This window comes from Coenobita brevimanus, chromosome 51, assembly GCF_032717465.1.
Source record: "Coenobita brevimanus isolate Jiangsu-jjx chromosome 51, ASM3271746v2, whole genome shotgun sequence".
NCBI lineage: Eukaryota > Metazoa > Arthropoda > Malacostraca > Decapoda > Coenobitidae > Coenobita > Coenobita brevimanus.
Window position 1 is genome coordinate 38,570,014 of NC_137004.1, and position 25,798 is coordinate 38,595,811.

The 25,798-nt window shown below is 39.5% G+C and overlaps 1 protein-coding gene across 2 annotated transcripts in view; it reads left to right on the forward strand.

Moving 5' to 3' along the window:
• Positions 1 to 25,798, forward strand: part of LOC145400268 (uncharacterized) — a 213,305-nt gene that overhangs the window by 139,207 nt on the left and 48,300 nt on the right. The window contains exon 5 of one of the 2 annotated variants that reach the window (XM_080272817.1): positions 1,500 to 1,964. The exons of the other annotated variant lie outside the window; for it this stretch is intronic. Within the exon in view, the coding sequence (XP_080128943.1) occupies positions 1,500 to 1,937 (438 nt within the window). The 3' untranslated portion in view covers positions 1,938 to 1,964. Of the gene's footprint in view, positions 1 to 1,499; positions 1,965 to 25,798 lie in introns of those variants that run through there. 2 annotated transcript variants of the gene reach the window in all.

Consider the following 25,798-nt stretch of genomic DNA (forward strand, 5'->3'; position numbering starts at 1 on the left):
GAGTTTGATGCATGCATTTAATGACTGATGTACAACTGGTGGTGGGCCTAGGATTGTGAGTACAGTACTTTGTTAATTTTTAGTGAAGCTTATCTATTACCACTACAGTATGTAAAATGTGAAAATTGTATAAGTGAAAAGTTTAATATAATGGCACACTGATGTGGTGAAAGTAAATGTAGTGGTGGACAGTGAATAAAATAAAAGTGTGAGGTCTGAGAGCGGCCTTGTGTTGCAGGGGGGCCAGGTGTGTCGTGCTGGGCCAGCCACCACCTACACTTCTTGCCAAACCTGCGGACAACGTTTCCATGGCGTATATCAGAAGTACAACCTGAAGAGGCACATGAGCATCCACACGGGTGAGCGACCGTACCCCTGCCCATGCTGCTCTGCTGCATTTAACCAAAAGTGCAACATGAAGAGGCATCTAGAGTCAGTGCATGGGATGAAGGGAGGCAAAACTCAGGACCCACCTCAGAGACATCTGGATATATCACAGGGAGCCAAGATGTCTCCTCTTTCAGCTATGTGTACCCAAGACTTATCTAGTTTGACAGTAACAAATAGTCATACAATGGCAGCAGCAAATAATCAAGCAACACGGACAGTGGGAAACCAAAATGTGATGTTCCATACTGATGAAGCTAGCACTCCCCAGTCCAGTCAGGGCTCACTCAGCCTACACCAGTAAGCATGGAAAGGTGAGATTGAATTACTAGTGGAAACAGTGGCTAGCAGAGAACAGTTGCATTATGGATGTAAACAGTAACAATACCTAGCAGAGCTTACAAAATCATTGTATGCTTTGCAGAACATGGCTAAGAAAGAAATCCTGTATGTGCCAATCTGTTTTGTATGCATTTTAATTTGTTTTTCTCATTTAAATGAATCTCAAAGAGGCAGTTTGCAAAAAGAACCATGTAGTAGTATCTTTTTATACTTTTAAGCATGTCCCTTGATATCATTGATATATTGCAGAAAAATAGGCAGAGTAGAGCATTTTGGTAACAATTCACTTATAGAATTTTGACAAACTGTAGGCACGTATAACCATTAAATGCAGCCAGGCGGGTCTTGTTAAATCTGTGCATATTCCATGTTTCATGAACAGTGATACTGTACTGTAGTTGAATTATCAGACAAGAATATTATTTCCTGTAAGGCATCTAATAAAGTAACACATGCTTGATATGTAGTTTTATGTAATTTTTACATTGCATTATCATATTAGTGGTCAGTGTTTTGTAATTTGTTGTATACATGTCTTACCAGTGCATTGCAGCATGGCATTATCTGTGAAGCTGAACAGTTTTAATACTGTACTTATATATATAACCATATCAGCAACTAAATTCAGCAGTGGGGATGGTAAAGATGGACAGTTGTGTAATGTGGGCAATACAAGGCAAATATTTTTAGTTAGTAGGTGCAGGTAGCTGTGATTTTGTATGGTCCGGCATTTTGAGAGAGCCCTTCATGACCTGGGTATTATTTTCCAGGTGGCCTCCAGAAATCCGCGACCTCGGCCCCACTCGCATCTCTCCACTTCGGAGGTCGCCATCGCTAGGACACTCCTCACCATACCCGACCAATCAACCCCTTTCTCTTCAGCCATCTCTTTAAACACCTCACATGGCATGTCCAAAATTTCCTTCCAATCCACATCCTCGTCAGCCCCGACTTCCCCTCCATCATCATCTTCGACCTCCTTGAATGTGGCTATGTTAAAATGTTCTTCATGCCCTGAGTGTGGGAAGATCTTCAGGGGGGATTACCATAAATACAACCTCAAGAAACACCTCACCATTCATGCTGGGCTACGGCCTTTTACTTGTCCTGTGTGCAACATGTCATTCAACCAAAAGGTCTCCATGAAGCGCCACTTTGCCTCAGTGCATAAAGCAGTTGATCAAATTAAAAGTGACCAACAGAATTGATAAGCATTGATGATTATGATGATGATGAGGATGGTGACAGTGATGATGATGGTGATGACAGACCTGGAGGCATAACTGAGTTTTAAAACTAGGTAGCTTTAGTGAATAAAATATGAAGGAGCAAATACAGTACGGGAGTAAATTTGGATGCACCTAATGTCTTTATTACTGTGTACTGTGGTTTGTTTATATGAAGTACATTAATAAAAAAATATATATTTTTTGGTATGCTAGGGTCACCTGTATTAATAATTCATAGGTCTGAGAGATGTGATAAATCATATTGATGATTGATGGCAAAAATAAGTTTTTGCACTGGAAACTTGTTTTTATAGTCTGCAGATTATCAGTACTCAGTAATTAGTAGCTATCTTAATGCTATAGCATGCTGTTTATTCTGTTAAATATGTGTACCACTAAAGGCAAGCTGTTTCCCTTCTGTATGTTGATATGCCAATATAAAAACTGGTAGAAAAGTGTACTTTGGTAGAGAAAGTCACATTGTTAATTTGGTTCTGTGTAGTAAAGGCTACAAATGTGCTCCATAGTCAACATGCTATTGACAGCTGGAAGCAGGTGGCTTTTGGAGATGATACCAGCACAGCATTTTTTTTTTTTTTTTTTTTTTTTTTTTTTTTTTTAGGGATGCTTGAAATATAATTATTTGCATGTTGACACTGTCACATAAACCAGTGATTCCTTATAACCTTACATGCAGTAGGTGGCAGCAGTAGCTATACTGTAATTTATTCAGAAAAAATAATGGAAACTGGAATGCCACTTATTGAAACTGAGTATTTACTGTGCTTGGAAGAGGGACATTTTTAATGGGACAGTCTTATGGCTAAAGTTACTGATGTTCAGGTGGCAGCAACAACAGGATCAAACACAGAACCTACAAATATTGTATTCATTTGTACCAGTAACATACAAAACTTTAAAGAACTTAATGCTCCATAATTTTGGTAGTAAAAGATAGTTTGCAAGGCCAGTTACAGGAGTGCCATATGCATGGAAGAAAATGTAATTCAGCTGAGGTTACTATAGGAGATGTGACTCATCAGTGTGTTAGGGAGTTTTGCTACCTGGGTGACCTGATTAGTGTGGGGTTGGTGCAGAAGGCAGCTCAGCCAGAAGAGTCAGAAGTACTGTACTGTTGCTGGAATAAGCTCAAGTGGTTGCTTGAAATGACTATGAAGGGACGCTTTCTTTAAGGAAGGGAGGTTGTATGTTTCATTTGTGAAAACTGTAATGGTCTGTGATTGAAAACATGGGTAATTTTGGATGACCGTGTCTGCAGATAAAAAGGCATTGAACTAGGAGTGGTGAAAATGACATGTTATATTATACTGAGAGACATAATAGTGTGCAGAATGTAGAGGACATTTGGTTATTGCGTGTATTAGCTAGGTGATGAGTACAGGTAAACTAAGATGGCATGAATGTACACAGTATGATTTGAGGGCTGATTTTATTGCTGTTTCCATTGTCTTGAGTGGAGTGCCTGACTGTACACAATCAATTATCCACACATCCATAAAAATGACTGTTTGTGAATAGCAGGATTTATAGCATATGTGTATGGGGGTGTGGGGGTGTATTAAGAAAGCTAAAAATGCCACTTATTATTATACAGGATAATCTGGGGGATTATGAACATGCCTTTAGTGGGTCCTTACCCAGAAATACCATTTCATATTACTAATGGAGCTAATGTACAGAGCTGTTGTAGCACTTTCTACATTCTTATAATATTTTTTGTTCAGTCTAAGCTTTAAATTTGGTGTTTTATTTGAAGCACACCATCAGCCCATCATTGTTATTTCAAGAGGTCAGGGATATCAAAATGTAAATACAAATGTCTTGAGAGCAGCATCTTATTATGAATAACTCCAAGCTAACAAGGAATCAGTATCTGTTCACTACTGATGGATGAAGTAAGAAATCAGATAATTTGGCAGTGCTACACTCTCTCTCTCTCTCTCTCTCTCTCTCTCTCTCTTTTTTTTTTTTTTTTTTTTTGAGGGAGAGAGAGAGAGAGTGACCATATTTTTTTTTTTTTTTTTTTTTTTTTTTTTTTTTTTTTTTTTTTTTTAGAGAGAGTGACCATAAATAAATTCAGTGTTGTTAGGTTCAGGGCCATCGTCTGTACTGTCATAGTAGGTCATTATTGCTGCTCCAGTGCAGTATAGTGATGCAGTTTGCTATATTGTACCTAATTAGAAAAAATAAAATAATTTATGTATATTGTAATTGTGTTGGATCAAAAGATTACCATATGAATGGAGTTTTCAAGAGGATGTGGGAGCACAGTATGAAATGAACCATACACCACAGTTTTATATTACTGAACTAGTGTTGTATATAGCAATGGATTGAATATACTGAATTTGGTCATGACATAGATCATGAAATGATATAAAAACATTGTCATAAATTTAAAACAAATACAGAGGTATGGCAGAATTTTCTTTTATTCATACCACCATCATACAGAGTCTAAATTGTTTAAAGAATCATGTATACACTGTACATGTTTTATGCTGTATATACCATACAGTTTATACTGAGAAAATTACTACACTATTGAGGTAAATTGCTTTTGTATTTCCGGTGCAAACTCATGCAGTGCTAAAGGCCATCTTCAAAGCCTGTTATGTACAGTTGTATCATCTACTAATGGTAGAGTTGAAGTTTAATAAATGTCATCTGCTAATGGTAGCGTTGAAGTTTAATATATTTCATCTACTAATGGCAGAGTTGAAGTTTAATTTATTCATGAGATTTTATGAAACAGAAGGGGAAAATTGGCTGATTCCATATGCCTTATCTTCTGCTAAAACACAGAAAGACCCTGTATCCTGTCCTTCCATTTTTCTGTCCATAGCTGTTACACAATAAAATTTTAACATTAGTGTGTTGTGTGTTTCAGTGCTTCAGATATTTGTTATCAGGCTCTGTTGAGAGTCAAAAGAAAGGAAATATGAAAAGGCAACTTTATTTGCAGTCAGCAAAATATTACCGGGCAACATGGAGGCGATTTGTTTGAGGCCACCCCTTACAGGTTTAAGGCATCTGGCAATAGATAAGTAGATATAAGGAATTATTAAACAATATATAACTGTGTCCCTTTTTTTTTTTTTCTTTCTTTATTTTATGGCTCCATCTCAGTTAGGGATAAAAGATTGGGATCTTAACTGTACCAGTTAAATATTTCATGTTATTGTATTTTCAGTATACTAATGAATCACCATTATTGATGTACAGAAACTATTACACAGTGTAGTTTTTTTAGTGTAAATGACCTGATTGGAGCTGAGCAATTGGTCATTATTTTGCAGGGTGAGGTCATGCTCCCGGGGGGTTCACAGAGCGATACCGTCTGCCCTTTGTGCGGGCAGAACTTTTTTGGAAACAACCGCAAAAACAACCTCAAGCAACATCTTGCCATCCACTCGGGCCTCAGGCCATTTCAGTGCTACATGTGCTCTCAGACCTTTGTTAGGAAGAGCCACCTTAAGCGACACCTTGGCACACTGCACAAGGACAAACTCATGCAGTAGTAAAGCTTTGGATTAATTTGTTGGGGTGGTTAGGTAGGTAAAATCTTTGTTGCATACAGTTTTATTAAAGTGATGTATTGTAATTCTGTGTTACAGAATGAAAACTGATTTCTTTTTTTAATCTTCAAAGCACTATGCACTGCACATTACACACTTACTGTTAGAGCTGTAGTTAGTAAATTTCTGAAACTTTGCAGTATAATTACAATGGTGCAGTGTTAATTTTACTTTAAATGTTGTATTAAACTTCAAGAATAGTTGCTGTGTTGTATATTGCCAAATACAGTATTGTTTGGTCCATGACCCAAAATATTGTAATAAAAGGGTGCCCATAAGTAACACTACTGCAGTTCATATGCGCAGTTTCTCACAGATTTATTTTATGTAGTTTTTTTTATGATATTTAGACTGATTTCCAGTGTAAAGTATAAAAGTTTTGTATATCACACAGATACATCACCCCATACACATGTGTGCATATTCATCATATGATATTGTAGCAGATCAGCCTAACTGAAGTTGAGTGTTAATTGTAGTGTTGCTAATGGTCCCTCATGCATTTTTGTTAGAGTACTTGGTGAGAAACATTGTACCATTGTGTACAGTACAGAATGCTTACCTATGATATCCTGTACCTGAAAAACTTAGTACATCGTATAACAAATCATGAAGATCTTATCCTTCATTCTCAACTGCTTGATCTGCTCATTGTGTTTTTACTTGCTTGTTATACTCATTGCTGTTTTTCATCCTTCTCTATGTCTTCTGCCATAATACTTTGCTTTCACGCATAAATAGCTTTCAGCCCCTTCTGCATACTGATACCAAAAATACAGTTCTATTAACCCTTTCAGTCCATTGATGTCATTTATTTTTTTGTATGTGTGTGTGGTTTATTGTTGCTACATTCAGACTTCTTTATTCAACTCTGCAAAGACCTTTTTTAGTGAATGGGTTAATAAAGGCAATATGTAGCCCCTGGAGTTTGAAAAAATCTCGAACTGTAAGAAATTATGTGGAGGTCGTGAGAATAAAATACAAAAGACTTAATTGGATTGGAAGGGCTGTTTTATTGCTACAGTACTGTCCGTTTATGCCATAAAATGAAATATCAAAATTAAATACTGCATGGCAGTATTGTGATACCAACTCCAATGTATGGAAGTGAAGCTTGGATCTTGTTGGAGGGACACGAGTCAAGAGTGAGGGCAGTGAAAATGAATTATTTGAGAGGAGCATGTGGAGTCACATGGAGAGACAAATTGACAAATAAGGAAGTGAAGGAGCATTGTGGTGTGGATGTTGATGTGATAGAAAACATTAGGAGAAACACACTGAGGTGGTTTGGCCATGTGGAGAGGATGGAGAGTGAAAGATTGATGAGGAAAGTGTATGTGAATGAGGTGGAGGTGGGGAGAGGGAGAGGGAAGCCAAGGACGAGATGGAGGGAGGGAGAGGGAGAGGGAGGCCGAGGATGAGATGGAGGGATGGAGTGGAGAGGTATACAAGTATGAAAGAGGGGTGTGTGAGCTGGGAGCAGGGCAGTGATATGGCGAGGGACAGGGCAACATGGAGGCGATTTGTTTGTGGCCACCCGATACGGGATTAAGGTGTCTGGCAATAGACGGATGGATAGACAAAGTTATATTGTATAGTCAGTGCATTGGCCTACTGGAGGTGTTGCTTGGTTTGATACAAAAGTATGATAACTGTATCAGACATAGCATATAGTGTTTATTATTTTGAATTTCTAATGACTGTTGAAATAGTGGATTTTACTTTTATTTATGATGGCTGGGGAAACACACACACACACACACACACACACACACACACACACACACACACACACACACACACACACACACAGCATAAAATGAGAGGTGATAAGACATAAGGAAATTCAGGTTCTCAAATAGGGCAATTGATCACTGGAATGCACTACCAAATGAAGTAGTGTGTGCCAAAACTGTTCCTAAAATTAAGGATGTGTATGATAAAAGTGGTTTAATACACGGGACGGTACATGCTTTACTTATTCCTTTAAAGATAATTTGGTAAGAACACACACACACACACACACACAATAGCTTTTTAACTCTCCAGAGAAAGTTTATTTATAATGTACTGTATTTTAACTGTTGTTCAGAGTAAAACAACACACTCAAGTTTTTATAGCTCATTATCAAACAAGGGAAATATGTTCATCTTGCGAGAACTTCTGTGAGACCACATCAGATTATGTGTCAAAACTATGTGCTGCAGGCCTTGCCATGCTTTTAAGAATATTTTATTGATGCCATATGTCTCTGGTCCATGTTAGTCACCCAGTCCAGGACTTAGCAATTGTGGATATATTGAGATTTTGAAGTGTTATGATTCGTGGGGGAAAACAGATAAACATGCACTGATAGCTATCTTATCAGAATCTTTGGTATAGTTGTGCAATCTGTTCTCTTGTATTTTCCAGTAACTATAAGCAAATTATGATCTCTTATAGGCCCACCATTTTTTTTTTAAATTGGGTATATCAGTAACGGTGATACAGTATCATAATGATACTTTTCACTCTTGTGATGATGATATTTGAAGGAGAGTAGATGTGGAGTACACAGTGACAAGTGTGTTAATTACAACTTTGTATTAACAGAATATACTGGTTAATGTACATAAGTATGAGGAGTAAATGGAGTTTTACATGGGTTGGTTTTCCAGACAGCTGCATAAGCTGTTAATTGTAACTAACAGATTAAAACACTGTACTGAGCATTGTTCTTTCTCCTTTTGACTCTCATCAAAGCAGCTTATAATCATAATATATTTTTACAAGTTGCCATAATTTTATTGCCATCTGAAAATTTGGATTTCTTGCTCATGTTAACAACTGTCCCACAGTTCAAAGCAAAGGTCAAAATAGAAGTGTACATCTTGTTCAACACCTGCTGCGGTGGATGGCTTACAATACTGTATTTGTTTCTGGTTGGAGTGTTGGAGTGGTTTGGTGATGGAGATGGTTGTGGTGATTCCATTGATGGTGGTGGTGTTGGACATGATGATAGTGGTGATGGTGGTGGTGGTGGTAACTGCGGATGACCTGAGACTATTTCCTGCCGGCAGGGGTGCGGCGGTTTCCCTGGTGAGGGAGCAGCAATGGCCGCCCCATGGAGGGAGGAGACAGAGGGGGGCGAAGGCAGTTCCATCTGCGGTGTGTGTGGGCGGGAATTCCGTGGCAGGCGCTCCCAGCGAACCTTCAACTTAAAGCAACACTTGAGTATACATGCTGGGCTGCGGCCCTTCCGGTGTCCCCTCTGCTCCCATGCCTTCAACAGAAAGAGCCATCTAAAGGGCCACTTGCTGGCCAGGCATGGCACTACGCTCCCACAATAGCCATAATTGGCCACAGCAAGTGACCTCTGTATGATGCTATGTTAGCACTTGGTCAACATTACCTGTTTTGAGCACAGTGATGATGCATATGAAGTGCAGCTCAAGGACCTTCTTGGTTGGATATGAACCTATCATTCAAGAATAACAAAAGTATTTTTAAGGACCTGATGGAAAATAACTTTTAACTCTCATCTTTCCTTACATACCAATTGATAGTACATTGAAAACCAGCAGAGAATGATGCAAATTATGCCCCAGCAAGTTACAAGCTGCTCGTGCTAATGGTGTTGGTGTATTGTTGGTTATTGAAATGCACTAATTTTGTTGAATATTACAGTGTAAACAGAAACACTCGCATTGCTTTACCTTATTTATGGATGTTGCAAAGAAAGAAGATATATTAATGAAATGTTGATGAACAGCAATTTCCATTTCATTTAGAATATTTCAAGGAAAGAACAGCAGATGTGTTCCTAAATCCTATCTTTCAAATCATTGTTAGTACAAAATGTACAGTATGCTGTTTAGTTAATACCAGAAACTAGTACTACCTCAGTGCAGAGAAAAATGGGAGTATGTCTGTAGGTCTTCAGTCTTCTGATGATAGAATTTGAGTCCAGCCCTTGTGTTACAGAGCTCTGTGCACCATCACCACCATCATCACCCAACAACGCTCCTGCACTCTTCATCTCCACCCATGTCGTCCTCCCTCTCGCTCTCAACCTTTGGCAACTCGGAAGGCACCAACTGCCCTGTGTGTGGAGTCCATTTCAGCGGCAAATACCACAAGTACAACTTGAAGCGTCACTTGGACATTCACCGTGGTGTTCGACCGTTCAGTTGTCATCTGTGTGGCCACCAATTCAACCGCCGGCACAACCTGGACCGCCATCTAGAGCGGAAGCATGGATCCTTGGTAGCTGGAGATGGGCACCATGAGCAGTCTCAGTCACCAGTTGGCCCTGGTTGCGCTTTACAGAAGCAGTCACCACACTTGCCTCTCAGTACTGTCACCACACCACCAGAATTAGCAAGTCAACACATGAAGTAGAAAGAATGCTTATTCTAGAATTGATGATTTGTGGCCTAGTCCAACTTGACCAGTACTGTATTGTACGTTAAGTTGTGAACTAGTGCTCTTCAGTAGCCTAGCCTGTCACTCCCTGTTCATGGTGTCAAGGTATGGATAAATTGAATGTTTCTGAATTAAGATTGATTTAAACTCTCCGCCTTGTACAAGAATGAAAGAATGATAAAATATTTTATTATGTAATCTTCTGAAGAACGGTTTATTGGAAAATGAGGGCCTGAGTGACACAACACTGTAATACCTAAAATAACTATGTTTATGTAGGACAGTGGTGATTTAAATGGAAAATATACAGTAGATGGAAAGTTATGAATGAAAAAGTTATAATGAAAAACTAGCACTAAATTTTTTTCATAAAGAACGTTGAACCATGATGAAGTGTATGTTGTGATGGCCTGTGGTGACCTCCTCTGAGATATTTGCACTTTGCAGGGGGAGGGAGGCTCGTATGGTTGGCAGGCGTGGCAGCGACAGCTGAGCAAGGCAGAAGAGGGGTCACAAGCAAGGAGAAGCACCCCACGCCAGCCCCTTTCAGCGCAAGCTCAGGAAGGGGAGGCCACTTGTCATCTCTGCAACAAAACCTTCCATGGAAAATATCAGAAATACAACCTAAAGAGGCACTTAAGCATTCATGCTGGAGAGAAGCCATTCCTGTGCCCCTACTGCCCCCATCGTACCAACCAGAAGTACAACATGCAGCAACACCTCCTGGTTTGCCGTTCACGACCCCGTCCCCGCATCCCTAACCAGCCAGGGCAGCTTCAGTCTTGAGTCACCCTTTCTGTATACCAACACAGACTGAACAATGCCACCTTTCAGTGTTATGAACCAAAATTTTTACCTTAAAAGGCAGCTCTGGAAGATATATACTGTACTGTATTTCACTTTATTCCTGATTTTCCTAATTTAGCATAAGTGTGATAAGGTGATGTAGCACTGGACATAGGTAGAGAAAAAATGAGCATAATGACAGTTCTTGTTCATTTTACAACATTTCTTTCAGGTTTACTTTTACAATGTGGCTATTGAAAGCTTAAGTGCTGTAGGCAGTTATATCAGCTGTAATTGAGAGCTGCTAAAGAAATTCCTCATCAACAAGGCTTTTTTTTTTTTTTCTCCACCTGCAGTTAGGGCGAGGTAGGGTCCAGAAAACAAGGAAAAGGAAAATGGAAATGATAGTGGGAAAACTAATTAACAGCATGCCCAGTGAAATGGACCACACACTCATTTACTCACCATTTAAACCCCCCAGAATTCTGACTCCACCTCACAGGCACACTTTCCATATTTAGATTCCTGATCAACCAGTACTAATCAGACAGAGTTAAACCAGTGACTGCCAAGTAAAAAAGAAAAAAAAGAAAAAAAAAAGCACTCTTTACAGTTCATCCTGCGAGCTCATTCCCTTGTCTATTCCCTAGCCTCATCAACTTCCTAATCTCTGTTTCTCACACACTCATTTACTGTTTCTGTCAGCCTTCTTGGCTTACCATACCTCCTCCCACCTGCAAACTCTCCCTTATGTACCCTTTTCACCTCCCTATTTATACCCATTCACCATCTTGTACATATCCATTCTCTACATGTGTCCATACCATCAAAGCTTGCTCTCTTCAGCTCTGTTGTCCATAGATTTCTTTATACGCCATCTTTTATAAATCACATTATTCCATATGCAATATACTCTCTGCACTCCACATATGATACGTTTTGCAATAACCCCATTTCCATTGTTCTAACCCTTCTTTCTTCATTTTTATGCCAGACCAAAGTCTCACACCCTTATAATAATGTGAGTACTAAAACTTGTGAATGAACAGGAAGTGTGTAAGGTTGATTTTGAATTACATTCTCATATATATTTATTATTTTGGTGTACAGTAAATCAAATTTAATAGGTAAAGCTCATGTGTAATGTGAAGTGAAATATAAAACTTCACCTACATTATATTGAAAGTTGAAATTTTAATTTTATTGATTTCAAATTATTTTACACACACACACACACACACGCACACACACACTATCTATCTATCTATCTATATCTATCTGTCTATCTAGCTATCTATCTATCTATCTATCTATATATATATATATATATATATATATATATATATATATATATATATATATAATATACTTTTTTTTAAGGTACTGAAATCAGTTTAAGCTCTTTTATTCCCCTTTGTTTATCACTGCTGTATTTTCATTTGACGTTCTTTTGGTATTGTTCATGGTGCCAGCAGGCAGTGAAATATTATAATCTTGGCAGACAAAAGTATATAAGCCTTGAGGTTATGTGAAGAATCAAGGTCACTTCAGTGTTTGCATTTTCTGAACTCTTGGCAATCTCTGTCGTACAATACAGGACTAGTCCCAGGACAGTGGAAAGTTTATTGCAGTATGTAATGGCTGTTTTGTATATTCTGTACTATGCTAACAGACGTGTACAGTACCTTACAGCTGCATCTGCTATATGAGTGTGGTAGCCTCATAGTGAGTTAATGGTGGATCCAGATCAACCAGGATCCAGTATGAAATGATAGACAATGTTAGGAGAGGAAGATTCCCTCTGTCATGGGAAGAATGAGTAGAGAAAAAGGATTGAGAACAAAAACTGCTGAGAAACTTCCATCCTCATGAAGTTAGAGCAACCTGGAGACTTATTCCTTTTAGTACTGTACATTTTTACTCAGGTTTTCCAGGTGATGAGTAACATGGTCCTGAAGAAATGTCAACAGATCTTGTATGTTGAGGGTACAGTATTGTTCAAGAGTAGTTGAGAAGTAAGAGCATAAACAAAGTTTTCGAATATCTTACAATTCCTGCAATTGTAGGGGCATGTCTTGTATAGAGAGGAAGGGAATATTCTGTTAATATTGGAGACAATCTCTACAAGTAGAGGGGTATTTTTTCACTAACACTTTATTGTAATGATAATTTGTGTGTGCTGCTTTATTGTACTGGACCTTTTTTTTTTGACACTTTTCTTTTACTGTAGCATTTTTCTTGAAGAATATTAGTCATTTTTATCAAACAACATGTGATTTTTTTTTTTTTTTTTTAAGATGGTCATGGAAATGGTAATATCTTTTAGGGTTATAGATATGAATTACATTAGGAGTGCTTGTGGAGTTACCATGGGAAGGAGATAAACTAAAAATTATGTGTAGATGGTGGAGTGGAGATGGATTTAGATCTATGGATTTCATTGAGCATGTTTAGATACATAAAATGTGAAAGGAAGACGGAGAGTATGTGGGTGATAAGAGAATGAGGAGGGGAAGACATGGAGTGATGTGGGGAAAGGGAATGGAGACCGAGGAAGGTTAGGAGTGGCTTGAATTTTGATATTCAGCAGCATAGAACATTGAAGTTTTCTTCCCACCCTGGATAAATTCTGGAGTTGGTAAGGTATAAATAGATGATAGTATATTATGTACAAGCTTCAGGTGGTACTGAACATTAACACTTAGTAAAACTGCTGTATGATAAAACAGCATGATCACAGTTACTAATAGCAGGGGACAGATTGTACTGCTGTGGCATGGTTCTTGGCGTCATCCTTTAACACTGTGTCCACTAAACAAAGGCCCAATTTTTCTGACATATGCTTGTCAGTCTCTAATTGCAGTTGAGGCTTCAGTAAAATGAAGTTATGTTGCTTGGTTCAGAGAATCACATTACAGAATAATAGTATGGTTTGAAGCCTTAAAAATTAATGTGGATAGTCACTGGGTAAATGTACATTAATACTGTATACAATATAAGCCTCATCAATAGTATTTGTTAATGAAAAGTTAGTGTTTATACCTTCCCAGTGCTGTGAAATATTGAGACCTGTTAGTATAAATAAATTTATAATTTGACGTACATTTGTAAATGATAAATCCTAGAACATAATGTGCTGAAGTAGTAGTGTCATTGTGTAATAAAATTGTATATTCATGATGAACAGATTTTCTTTCCACTTGTTGACAGTTTTGATCCTTCTATCTATCTATCTATTGCCAAACGCCTCAATCCCATTTGGGGTGGCCACAAACAAATCGCCTCCAAGTCGCCCTGTCCCCCGCCATTTCACTGCCCTGCTCCCAACTCACACCCCCCTCTCTCATATACCTCTCCACCCCATCCCTCCATCTCATCTGATCCTTGTTTATTCATTTTTAATAACATAAACTAATCTTTCATAAACCTACCAGTACAATAGTTTATGTTTAATGAAAAAATACTCTGCCTTTACATTACTGGATACATACATATGAATGTACTATATATATATATATATATATATAGATATATACATTATCTATCTATCTATCTATCTATCTATTGCCAGACGCCATAATCCCATAAGGGGTGGCCACTTGACTTTGAGTTATTGGTTTTACGGGGACGGACACTAACCCTCCACGAACCCACTTGTTGACATGTAGGGAGCACGTATGGATTGGTTATATGGTTACCACCCAGCGTTGTAAATGGTTTCTTGGCTTACTATATATATACTGTATATATATATATATATACAGTATATATATCTATTTCAAGACGCCATAATCCCGTAAGGGGTGGCCATTTGACTTTGAGTTGTTTGTTTTATGGGGAGGGGCACTAACCCTCCACCAACCCACTTGCTGACACGTAGGGAGCACGTATGATTTGGTTATATGGTTACCACCCAGCATTGTAAATGGTTTCTTGGCTAACAGGAAACCATTTGGCTTGTCACTCAATGTAAAGCCACCTGTAAAGGAAAGAAAAGCAATAAGTGACAAGAGAGATGGGAGAAATAGGAAGAGAGGACAACAGGCACAGAAAAAGAATGATAAAGGCTAAGGAAGAAGTAGGCAGCACTACATCAAGTGAGTGGATATATATATATATATATATATATATATATATATAATATATATATATATATATATATATATATATATATGTCTATCTATCTGTCTATCTATAGGCAAGGTGAACAGAGGAAGGAAAAGCAAATTAAATAAAAAAAATATTCCATAAACCAGTTTACAGGTGTCCTCCATTCATTAAAAAATATGTAACAGTTGGACATGAACAGTCGTAGGTTGAAGTTTGGAGGGGAAGCTATTGTGGGGAAGTGATTTCCAAAGAGATGCATTTTGGGGTATAAAAGTATCCTGATAGGCAGAAGTACAGCAAAATGGCAGTGTAACAATCATGAACACTGCCAGATGCCTGTGTATGTACAATAGCTTAGGTGGAAGTTTTGCAACTCAAGGGATTAGATATAACCTTCATTAACCCCTTCATTACTAGAGGTATTCCCTAAGCTGAAATAAACTGTCTGGTGGTAGCAAGAGTTAAGCAAGACGTGATGGTAGTGAAGGGATTAAGGTTTGTTTTTGTCTGAACAATTTTTGTTATTCTTTGAGAGTTGCTGATGTGTTACAAAAACATCTCTGCTAACAACATTACTTAATGGAGATTTTCTTCTTTTTGTTCCATTTTCCCATAGCTTAGTGGCATAATATTACAATACACTGTCTCTAAACCCTTTTCATAACACTTTTTGTGACTAGCACCATATTCAAGTGTTCATCTTGTCACAGCCCGGCTTTCAGGATGAAGAGATGACATTTTTAAGCCAGGTTGAACCAGAGAGAGTACATCTTATATCGTTTACAAAGGCTCCAACATGCTTGCACGTATTAGCCGTAGTCACCTAGTGGTGGCTGTCCTTGTTGCTCAATCTCTTTTGCATTGTGTGATAGAAACATTGGATATTAGTGGTCAAGTGTGAGTTGCCAGGGAACTTTAGTGGTCAAGTGTGAGTTGCCAGGGAATCCTGTGTTTCCTTTCTTGGTGTGTGGATATACTACTGGATCTTGAGAATATACTGCTTAGCCTGTACCCAGATTCAGATAAATATAAAAATGAAAAAAAGAGGGGGACAATATTGGCCCAGAAAGTTGAATCCTTCATTTTTTTTTTTTTTTTTTTTTTTTTTTTTTTTACCATATTACTGAACTTGTATGTCTTTCACTCCTATGTTGCATGTAGATAAGTGAACAAGAGTAGGTACTGTAATTCCAGATTGCTGGAAAATATTAACCCCTCAAATGCAGTGATTTCTTTTTATTATATTGTTGCAACATCCAAACCATTTTATTTAATTAAAGGACTTTGTTTGGAGTGCAAAGGTTATAAAGGCTTTATATAGTAATGACCCTCCCAGCTTGACAAGCCTCTCAAGTTGAATAAAATTACCTTATGTTGTAACGATATCTGTATTCTTATCAGTAAATTTGACATTGATCACCTACATCTATGCATAAAACTCCTTTAATGTAATTATTGATGGCTAAAGCTGTCAAGTGATAGCCAAGTTTAGTATCTGCTGTCTGTGTTAAGGAGGTAAAAGTGAATAAAATTTTGTACTGTACTGTGCCAGAGTGAAAAAGTGATAGAGGAGGCTGAAGCGTGTGTTCTCGCCGGCAGGGAGGCAGCGGTGACAGCGGGGACAACGGTGCAGCAGGCAGGGCAAGTGTTCAATGTCCGGTGTGTGGACGCCAGTTTCAAGGCACCAAACGAAACTACCTCCTCAACCGCCACTTTCAGATCCACACTGGGGAGAAGCCTTATCAGTGCCCACACTGCTCACATCGTGCAAATCGTAAGAGTAACCTTAAAATGCACATTGAGTCACGCCATGGATCTCAATTTTACACCAGGACTCATGATCCTGAGGAAGCCAACACTGGACAGGATTCATCTACAATTGGATTCCTCTCTGAACCCAACAGTGGCACTCAAGAAGTGCAACAGGAACACAATCCTTTAATATTTCAAAAACCTGATGTAACTAGAGATCAAACCCATCAGCAAGCATCAAGTCAGCTCCTGTATCCCTCAGAAAAGGTTATGGTGAAAGAGACAGATGGCCGAATGAAAGGAATGAGGCAGAGAGGCCAGGAGAAAAGGAATTACCGGGGTTGTGAGCAGCTCAGCACAGGGCATAACATCCACCAGCACCAGCACTCCTTCAACCCATTTTCTGAGTATATAAATGACCATTAACACACAGAAAGGATCATGACTGAAAAAGGTGAATAGAAACCATAAACTCTACACTAAATTCTCAGCACAATATTTTGTGTGCAGTACAATAACATTAGCTTGAATTAATTTAACTTTGCCATATTGAAATACATGTCTGCTGTCATGAATGCCAAACTGCCATAGCACCATTCAGACATGTCTGTTGTCATGAATGCCAAACTGCCATAGCACCATTCAGAACAGTCACACCACACCTTCACATATTTATACTGTTACTCTTGGCAATGCTTTATCCAGCAGGAAATAGTGTTTATATTTCATAATACTATACGTCTTTAGAGTGCAGAAGCTAATGCACTTGTGTGCCCCTAAGTATAGGAGGTGCCTTCCAACTTGAACATCTCATGATAACAAAAAAAAATGTTCATAATTTCCTCCTCATTGAGGTCTCTCCTGGGCTGAACAGAATCATCTGGCATCAGCTAAAATAGGACAAGTAATGCATTATCACATTGAAGAGGCTACGAGGTTGATAGAGGTAGTTGCTTAACCCCTTAAGTTCAAAATGTTCCCTCTTAGAAATAAAGTTGCCTATCTTATGCTTGATTTGGTTTCTTACCCACAACATAAATTTTGCCATGTACAGCATAATTGCCACTTGCATGAACTTTAGCAACACAGTTTTGCAATAAATTAGTGATATTGTATATTTTTCTGTGCTTCCATATAACTCACACAAAAAATTCTGACCCTCATGTAGTTTTTTGCATTGAAATTTGATGGTGGTGCACTGCCCTGGACTTGTTCCAATCTGGCAAGTTGATATAAATCACCTGCTGTGGCAGGACTATGGATTCAGCCTGAATGATACCTCCTGAGCATAAAAAAGTGATGTTGTAGAGTTCCCTAAGAAGCAGAGAAAGTGTATCTTGAATGAGAATAAAGCAGAGATAGTGAGAAAGGAGGAAGTGTATGAGACTTCTTGTATTTTGGCAAAGATTTAAGGTTCAGACAGGTTTACTGTTGTCACAGTTTAGAACAATTTAAATACAAGTACATCCTCGGTAGTAATTTAGTGGTAATCCCCAGCTGTATCAGATGGAGAAATGATTAGTATTATAAATCATGAAACATTGCCATCACCAGGAATTTAAACTGAATGTCTGGACTTATATGTTCACAAGACCAGCCAGCAAGGTCTTAGCTTAGTGCAGGTGTTGTTATGTGTCAAGGGTTGGCTCTGTAAATTTGTTGCCAACCATAATCATGCACATATAAATATGAACACGCAGATAGAAAGGCAACACTAAAGTACATCCACTATGCTTCCCTCAGTTACAGGAAATTATGAATGGGAGTGGAATAATGCTAGGCAAGTGTTTAATTGTAATAAGATCAGCTTATTCTATAAGATAATACATGTATTGCAAAGGACATAGTGTATCATAGTACCAGAGGCAGTACCTCTGGGCCTGAAATTCTGAAAGGGGAGCAATGATGTTGTGTGGCAATATGGCCAGTGGTTGAAAGCTAAAGCCTCTTTTTGTCTGAGCATCCATGGATTCTAAGTATTTGAATCATGGGGACGAGATTGTACTGAGTCAGTTGTCAAAAGACTGAGTTACTTGTAAGGTAGCTGAGGACTGGCCTCTTGGCCACTTTGCCAAGACTTCTGAAAGATAATTTCAATCCATCCATTCACCATCCAATCCTACGTTGCTCCATGAGGAGCATAGGAGCCCGGGGCTAGGCAAGTTGGTCCTGACATTTAAGATGAGAGTGACCAACCTCACTCATCCCTGAGTGGCATTACTTGAGCAATAATCCCAACCATCCCTTGGATATAAACCTTCTTTGGCTCAATCCAATTTGAGTGCCTAAATTACCCACAAAACCACCAGGTGCCATAATTTGGTTATATGGTTACCACCCAGCGTAGTATATGGTTTCCTGGTGTACAGGAAACCATTTGGCTTGTGTAGATGCAACCATAGGCAGAAGGAAGAGAAAAGAATGAAGGAAACAAAAACATAAGAGGGAGCGTAAAGTCACCTGCAGGCAGTAGGATGAGGAAAGAATGAAGTAAAGAATGATGGAAGAGGAAGAAAGGAAGAAATGTAGGGAAAAAAGGAAAGGGCAGACACACAAGAGTAGCACTACTTCAAGTGAGTGGATGGTGACTGCCCCCACCTACCACAAAATACTTTCAAAATACTTTTTGTGGTTGATGATGTCCCTAATCACCTACTTCCTTGAATGATGTCCACCTAAACTTCATCCTCACAGAGGTACATTAGGTGCAACAGATTTATCTCAATCTAAGCAACAGCTGAGAAATCAAGGTTTTGTAACTTCACTGATTTGTCAAATTAGTCTTGAAATTTCTGAACTGTATAAAATATTGAGTTAGTATCTTGATTCAAGGTTGGTTGGTGCTGACAGCATCATCAGACTGCATAGCTTGCATCACCTGGGCTTAAGCTTGGCTCTTCATTTGTTAATGCCTTGTGTGATCATATCCTCATGAGAAATAGGTTTGGGGAGGAAAAGTGGGTCTGAGACACTTTGAGTATGATAACTAATGCAGTGCATTTGCTATATCCCGATAGAGAGAAAATGATTTTGCAAAAACTTTTTTATTTTTATTTATTCATTTTTTGACCTTAGGCAGTGTTTGGTACAGTAAGGAAAGATGCTAAAACTGAAGGTATGGGAGAGTGATCAAGTTGACTATTGCATCAGTGCTAAGATTGACCATACTGGGCCCCCATGGGACTGGAATGATTTTACCTTTGCTGGGATGAGATATCTGCTCATTTCTGTGCTGAAGTTGGATGGAGGCTCATTTTTTAAGAGCACCCTGTGTTTGCCAGCTTACAGGGATCAGCCAAAGAGGAAGCATGAATTTAGAGAGGTTCTAAGAAGGGGTGTGTTCCATCACACCAGAACCTGAGAAGTTGATTCCTTCACCCAGGCCACTGCTACCTGGGAACAGGTGTTTTATGTCTGTGTCCTGCCGGGATTCATCCCATCTGTGGGTAAGACCAATGTTGGGGTGGGAGAGGTTCCTCCACAGAGTCAGTCATTCTATTTTGTAGAGATTTTCCACCATGATGGAGCATAGCCACCTCCAGCTACCTATTCTTCCTGTTGCAGTGATCCTGACGAGCCAGGGCCTTTGGAAGTTTCATGGAACATAACAGCTATTCTCTAGTGTAGTGGTAGAAGACCATTCTTCCCCACAGGCACAGATAGAACATGTGCTTCACTTTGGGTCTCCATGATGAGCCTCCTCTTCTAGAGCAGGATGAAACTTCTCATTATTGAGAGCCACCCAGGCAAGAGTGGAGATTGATGGTAACCATTTTTATTGTTAATCATTCAAACTGTTGGGAGGTAATCCTCTTTGTTGTTAATCATTCAAACCAAACACATCTTTGGGAAAATTTGTAACTGCAACATGATACGGAAGACGATGATAACAACAAATATACAGTACATTATTATATTACCTTGATTGTCATCAGCTCTGTAAAAGACAACATTGATACTCTTGCTTCAGCAGTCTTTGGTGAATAAATAACAACTAGTATTGATTGAAGAATATAGTATTCCTGGATTTATGAACCAGCATAATATTCAGTGTGAATTAGTAATTTGTAATATCTTACAGTATTCATAAACTGACCAATAGCAAACACTATAGTGACAGAGTGTGTGGGGAAAGTGCATACTGGACTCAAGTAAGGAAAGGCTGTACAGTAGCTGGAGTGGTGAATGGTTGGGTGACGTGGTGTGGTGGAGCCATCAAGAAAGAAGAGGGCCTAAACAAGGGCTTTACTCTTGTGTTTCAGAGAGAGGCTGGCCCCACCTCCCCTCGCTCTGGCCTGGTTCCTCCACCCCGCCACGCACCCGCACTTCCCCGGCCACACCCAACCCCGACAGAGCTGGCAGGTGATGACGGGGCAATTTGGCGTGAGCTGACCTGTGCCATCTGTAGCAAGAAGTTCCATGGACGTAACAGCAAGTCTAACTTGGAGCGACACATGCAGATCCATACTGGGGTTAAACCTTTCCAGTGTCCTCTATGCCCCCACCGTGCCAATAGAAAAGGCAACCTTAAAACACACATTGAAGCCAGACATGGAGCTGAGGCCATACCATCCTACCTATGAGGGTGCACCAAGCCATCTACCCACCACTGTCACTGACAAGAAATAATGAGATACTGTACCTACAGTATGATCAGATGAAAATTTTTTAGTTTTAAATTTCAGTTCTGTATTGCTTTTCTCAAAGTCAGAACTGAACAACAGGATTACAGTTTCCATATAATATGAAAATTAACCTGGTCATTAGATAAGGTGCATATAGTGCAGGTAGTGTTTGCCATGCATAGCATCCACTTCTGCAATTGTAAATTATAATTTTGCTGGATTATGATTAAATCCAGTCAAGAGAATTAAATCCAGTCAAGAGAATTAAGTTTTAAATTTGGACAATAGTTTGGGACTACTTACACTGCAGTCACTTGCATGTACATGCATGCACGTGCACACCCAGAGTAGAGTGCTTTCATTTGCCTTAATGAAGCCTTACCATTTATAGCCATTACTGTACACGGAGAATATACACAGTATCTACAAATTAAGTTTTTTCGTGGATTGTCATTCAGCAACCAGGCATCTTTAGGTCATATACAGTATTTTTGTACCAGTCACTGACCTGGTTTGTTTTTAAAGTTTGAAGTTACTTCATTTTGAGGTTATGTAAAATTCAGAATAACATAAGGTAATTAGAGTACAGGTACTGTAGAGCACTCACTGCATTCATTACAAACAAATAATACTCCTGAAGTACAAAGCATACGGATGGAGGGTATTGTATGAGGTTAGCAGTGGTAGAGAATGAAGTATTTTTCTTGAAGGGTATACATTGATCAGCATTGTGGTGCATAAAACTGACCTTCCTGCAGTAACATAATTATGGTGGCAGTGAGTGGTGAGAAGGCACTGATACCATGGAGATAGTTATGCATTCCAGTTGAGGCCTTGTAAGTCCCAGATAAAGGATGTGGCAGCATAATGTTAAAAGGGAGTCACCTTTGTGTCAGTAGAGATGATACTGGTGTGACAGAGGTGGTGTCAGGTGTGTGTCTTGTTACAGGGGCCGCGTGTGCTCGTGTGTCCTGTGTGCGGACGTAGGTTCGAGGGCAAGAATCAGGCTAAGCGCTCCAAACTAGAACGCCACCTGCGTACTCACACTGGGGAGAGACCGTACCAGTGCCCCCTCTGCCACTACCGTGCCACCTTCAAGTGGAATCTCAAGGCTCATGTCCTTAGTCGCCATGGCCCTCAGCACCTGCCCCAACACAATCCACAGTAGTAGCATTTCACTTCAGTGGATTCACCAGCCAAGCTCATTATGCATTCTAACCACAGGCAGACCTCGCTTAAAGTCTATGATATATGAAAGCAAAATGTATTTAACTTGAAAAACTTTGAGGCATGGTTTTGGTTCATAACTGAAGAATTAAAGGCATGAGGGATTGCAGGTAAAAGCACCTATACAGAAGAAAGTTCTTTCTTAGGACCAGTTTTGTAAGGAGTTATGAGTACTTTAAGTGACAAATAAGTATTCATTCATTATCATCTTAATAATGAAGCAACTGTTCATTGAAATAACTTTTCATCCTAGACACAAAATGCCTTACCCTCCAACTCCGAGGTGTGATGGAAAACTTAATCATATACACAAGGCCATCACATGGTACTAATCTTTTTCAAATGATGGTTCTTACCAGCACAGCCACTCCTGCTTGGGAATCCAGTCTTGTAGATCTGTTTTTTTCAAGATCATACTGGTGTGTGATCCATCTTAGCCACTTGCTGGATTTTGTCCTGCCAACACACAAATGGTTGATCCATCTTCCATGACATATCCATCTTATCTGCTGAATTATTTATTCTTTGGAACTTACCCTTGCCTGTCTACTGACTCCTCAGGATTTTGCCTCAGTTCATGTCCTGTATGTGCTACAGGCATATTTTGCACAAGCATGACAATTTTGTTACAAACTTTTCTGAAGATTCCTTGGCACCTACAAGCAGTTTTGCATGACGTGGATCATACAGTACTGCAACTGTTTGGCAGTGAGCACTTTTGTAGTGACAATTCAGTATCACATTCATCATTCATTATTTTTGCTTTGCATCTTTAATTCTACTAATGTGGTTTTTGGAAAATTTCAGTGTTCCTTTTTATATATATGGTACTGTGCTAGCATCTATCTTCACTTTGATGAATGAGCAGGGTTGTTGACAGTGTGAACAGGGAGATTATCTGGAACATAACCTTGCTGTGGTAAACATTGTACATATATATCCAAAGTGGTGCATTCCTTAAGTAATAATGGCCAAGAGCAGTACATGTGAAACATAGCGCATCAAATAATTCTTGGCTTTCAATGCATCCTTCAGTCCTCCTCTCTTGTCGAAAGAAGAGAGTCGCAGTCATACAGTAAAGTTGTCCCAGTGAAATCGTTTTTGTTCAATGCTGGGCAAATTCTGCACACCTTCCACACCTCTGCACATCTGCTCTGTGCAGAAGTGCGAAATGGTGTGTGGAGGTGTGTTGTGTGGTCACCTCGGTAAAAAGGTGCGTAGGTACTGGTGTGGAAGTGCGGATTGGTCCGCACACCTGTTTGCACACTTGAAAAATAAAAAAATAAAATAAATGTAAAGAAACATTGATCATGCAGCATGTGCATGACAAATTGATCATAGATGATAAATAGTATTAAATACTAAATACTAATCACTGCAATTAGTGATCACGCAGGTGTGAGGCGTCATACTTTTTTTTTCCCCTTTTTCTTCAGATTGGATGGCAAATCCGCTTTGATCACTCGATCAGCCAAGACAGCCAAATAAAGGAAATTTGGTGACCAACCTGGCAATATATTATTGACTAGGAGTGTATATAAAACTTTATATGTATACATATATATACATGTATATATATATATATATACAGTATATATATATATATATATATATATATATATATATATATATATATAATATATACTGTATAGAGAGAGAGAGAGAGAGTGAGTTTTAAGCCAGGTCCCCCCTTTTTTGGATAAGGGCTAAGGTGTTGCCCCTGGGTAGAGGACTTTTGGTTTGGAGCGTGTAGCATTTTATGACCGGATGCCCCTCTTGATGTCTACCAATGACTCTTGGGTGGATTCGATCCTCCGACCCTTCGGTCAGAGCGGAGCGCTTTAACCAACTGAGCCATGGCTGCTACTATATACTGTATATATATATATATATATATATACACATATACAGTGCTTGACAAAAGTATTGGACGCCTATATCAAGGCGCCCAATAGTTTTGGCAAAAAAAGAATCACCCTTTTTGGGAGAAAAAATTTAGCCAGAAGTTTTGGGCGCTAACATGACATCACAGCAGCCTGAGGCCTTACTGCGCGCTGGTTGGCTGGCGCCTCAGTTGCCTGCAGACTGCGAGAGAGAGGGGAACCCAGCTGCTCCTCCCTCTCTTGTTGCGCCATTTTTTACCTAGTGAACCGCAGTGTTTTGGCTTTCGCTACTTTAATATGGCCCCTACCTGTGAAATGTCTAGTGAAATAATATCACAGATTGTTGCTCTAAAGGAGGCAAGCCACCCCACGAAGGAAATTAGTGATTTAGTTGGTGTGGCTTGGTCGACAGTGCGAAGGTGGTGTGCCCATTACAGAGTGGAAAACAGTGGTGACATTCCTACAAACAAACCACGGTCTGATAGGCCCAGGAAAACTTCCCCGAGGTCTGTTAATATGCTCAAACGTGCAGTGGAGTCTAATCCTCGTGTGACTGCAAGGAGAATTAAGGAGAGCAACCCGGAAGTGTTTGGCGAGGTTTCAGTGCGGACTGTTTCTAGAAGAGTCCATGAACTTGGTTACACAAGCCACAGGCCTGTGAGAAAGCCTCTTCTTACACGTAACCAGTGACTTTGTAGGCTTACCTTTGCTAAAAGTACCTTACCTGGGATGAGGACCAATGGTTGTCAGTGTTGTGGTCTGATGAGGCAACGTTTACCGTTACCTGTAATCAAGGAGCGCGAGTGTACCGGCGCAGAGGTAGTGACCCGCTTGACCCCCCTTACGTGGAAAACACAGTTAAACACCCTGATTCACTAATGGGATGGGGTTGTTTCTCTGGTAAGGGGTTGGGGAAGCTTGTTGTGCTTCCCAAGAACTGCAAAGTGAATCAGAACGCTTACCTGGAGCTGCTTTGTGATCATTTACCTGAGTCCTTCGAGCTCACAGGTGCACGACTGTTTCAGCAGGATGGTGCACCTGCTCATTAAGCCAAATCTGTCACCAGCTGGCTTCGTGACTGTGAGGTCTCCTTCATGAAAGACTGGCCAGGCAATAGCCCAGACCTCAGCCCGATAGAAAACCTCTGGTACATCGTAAAGAAGAATCTCCAAGGGAAGGACGTGAGCTCTCTGCCTAAGCTGGAAGCAGCCATTCATGAGTCCCAGGCAAGTATGTCATCCCAGCACCTGAGGAACCTGGCCCTTTCACATCCACAATGTCTTAGGTCCATGAAGAGGTTGCAGGAAACTGTACCAAGCATTAAAGGTAATTATAATGCATTATTTTCATGTTTTTTCCATAGTTGAAAGGTTTGTTTTGTTGGGGGGGGCGCTAGGCACCACATACTTATGTCAAGCACTGTATATATATATATATATATTAGAACTTGGCA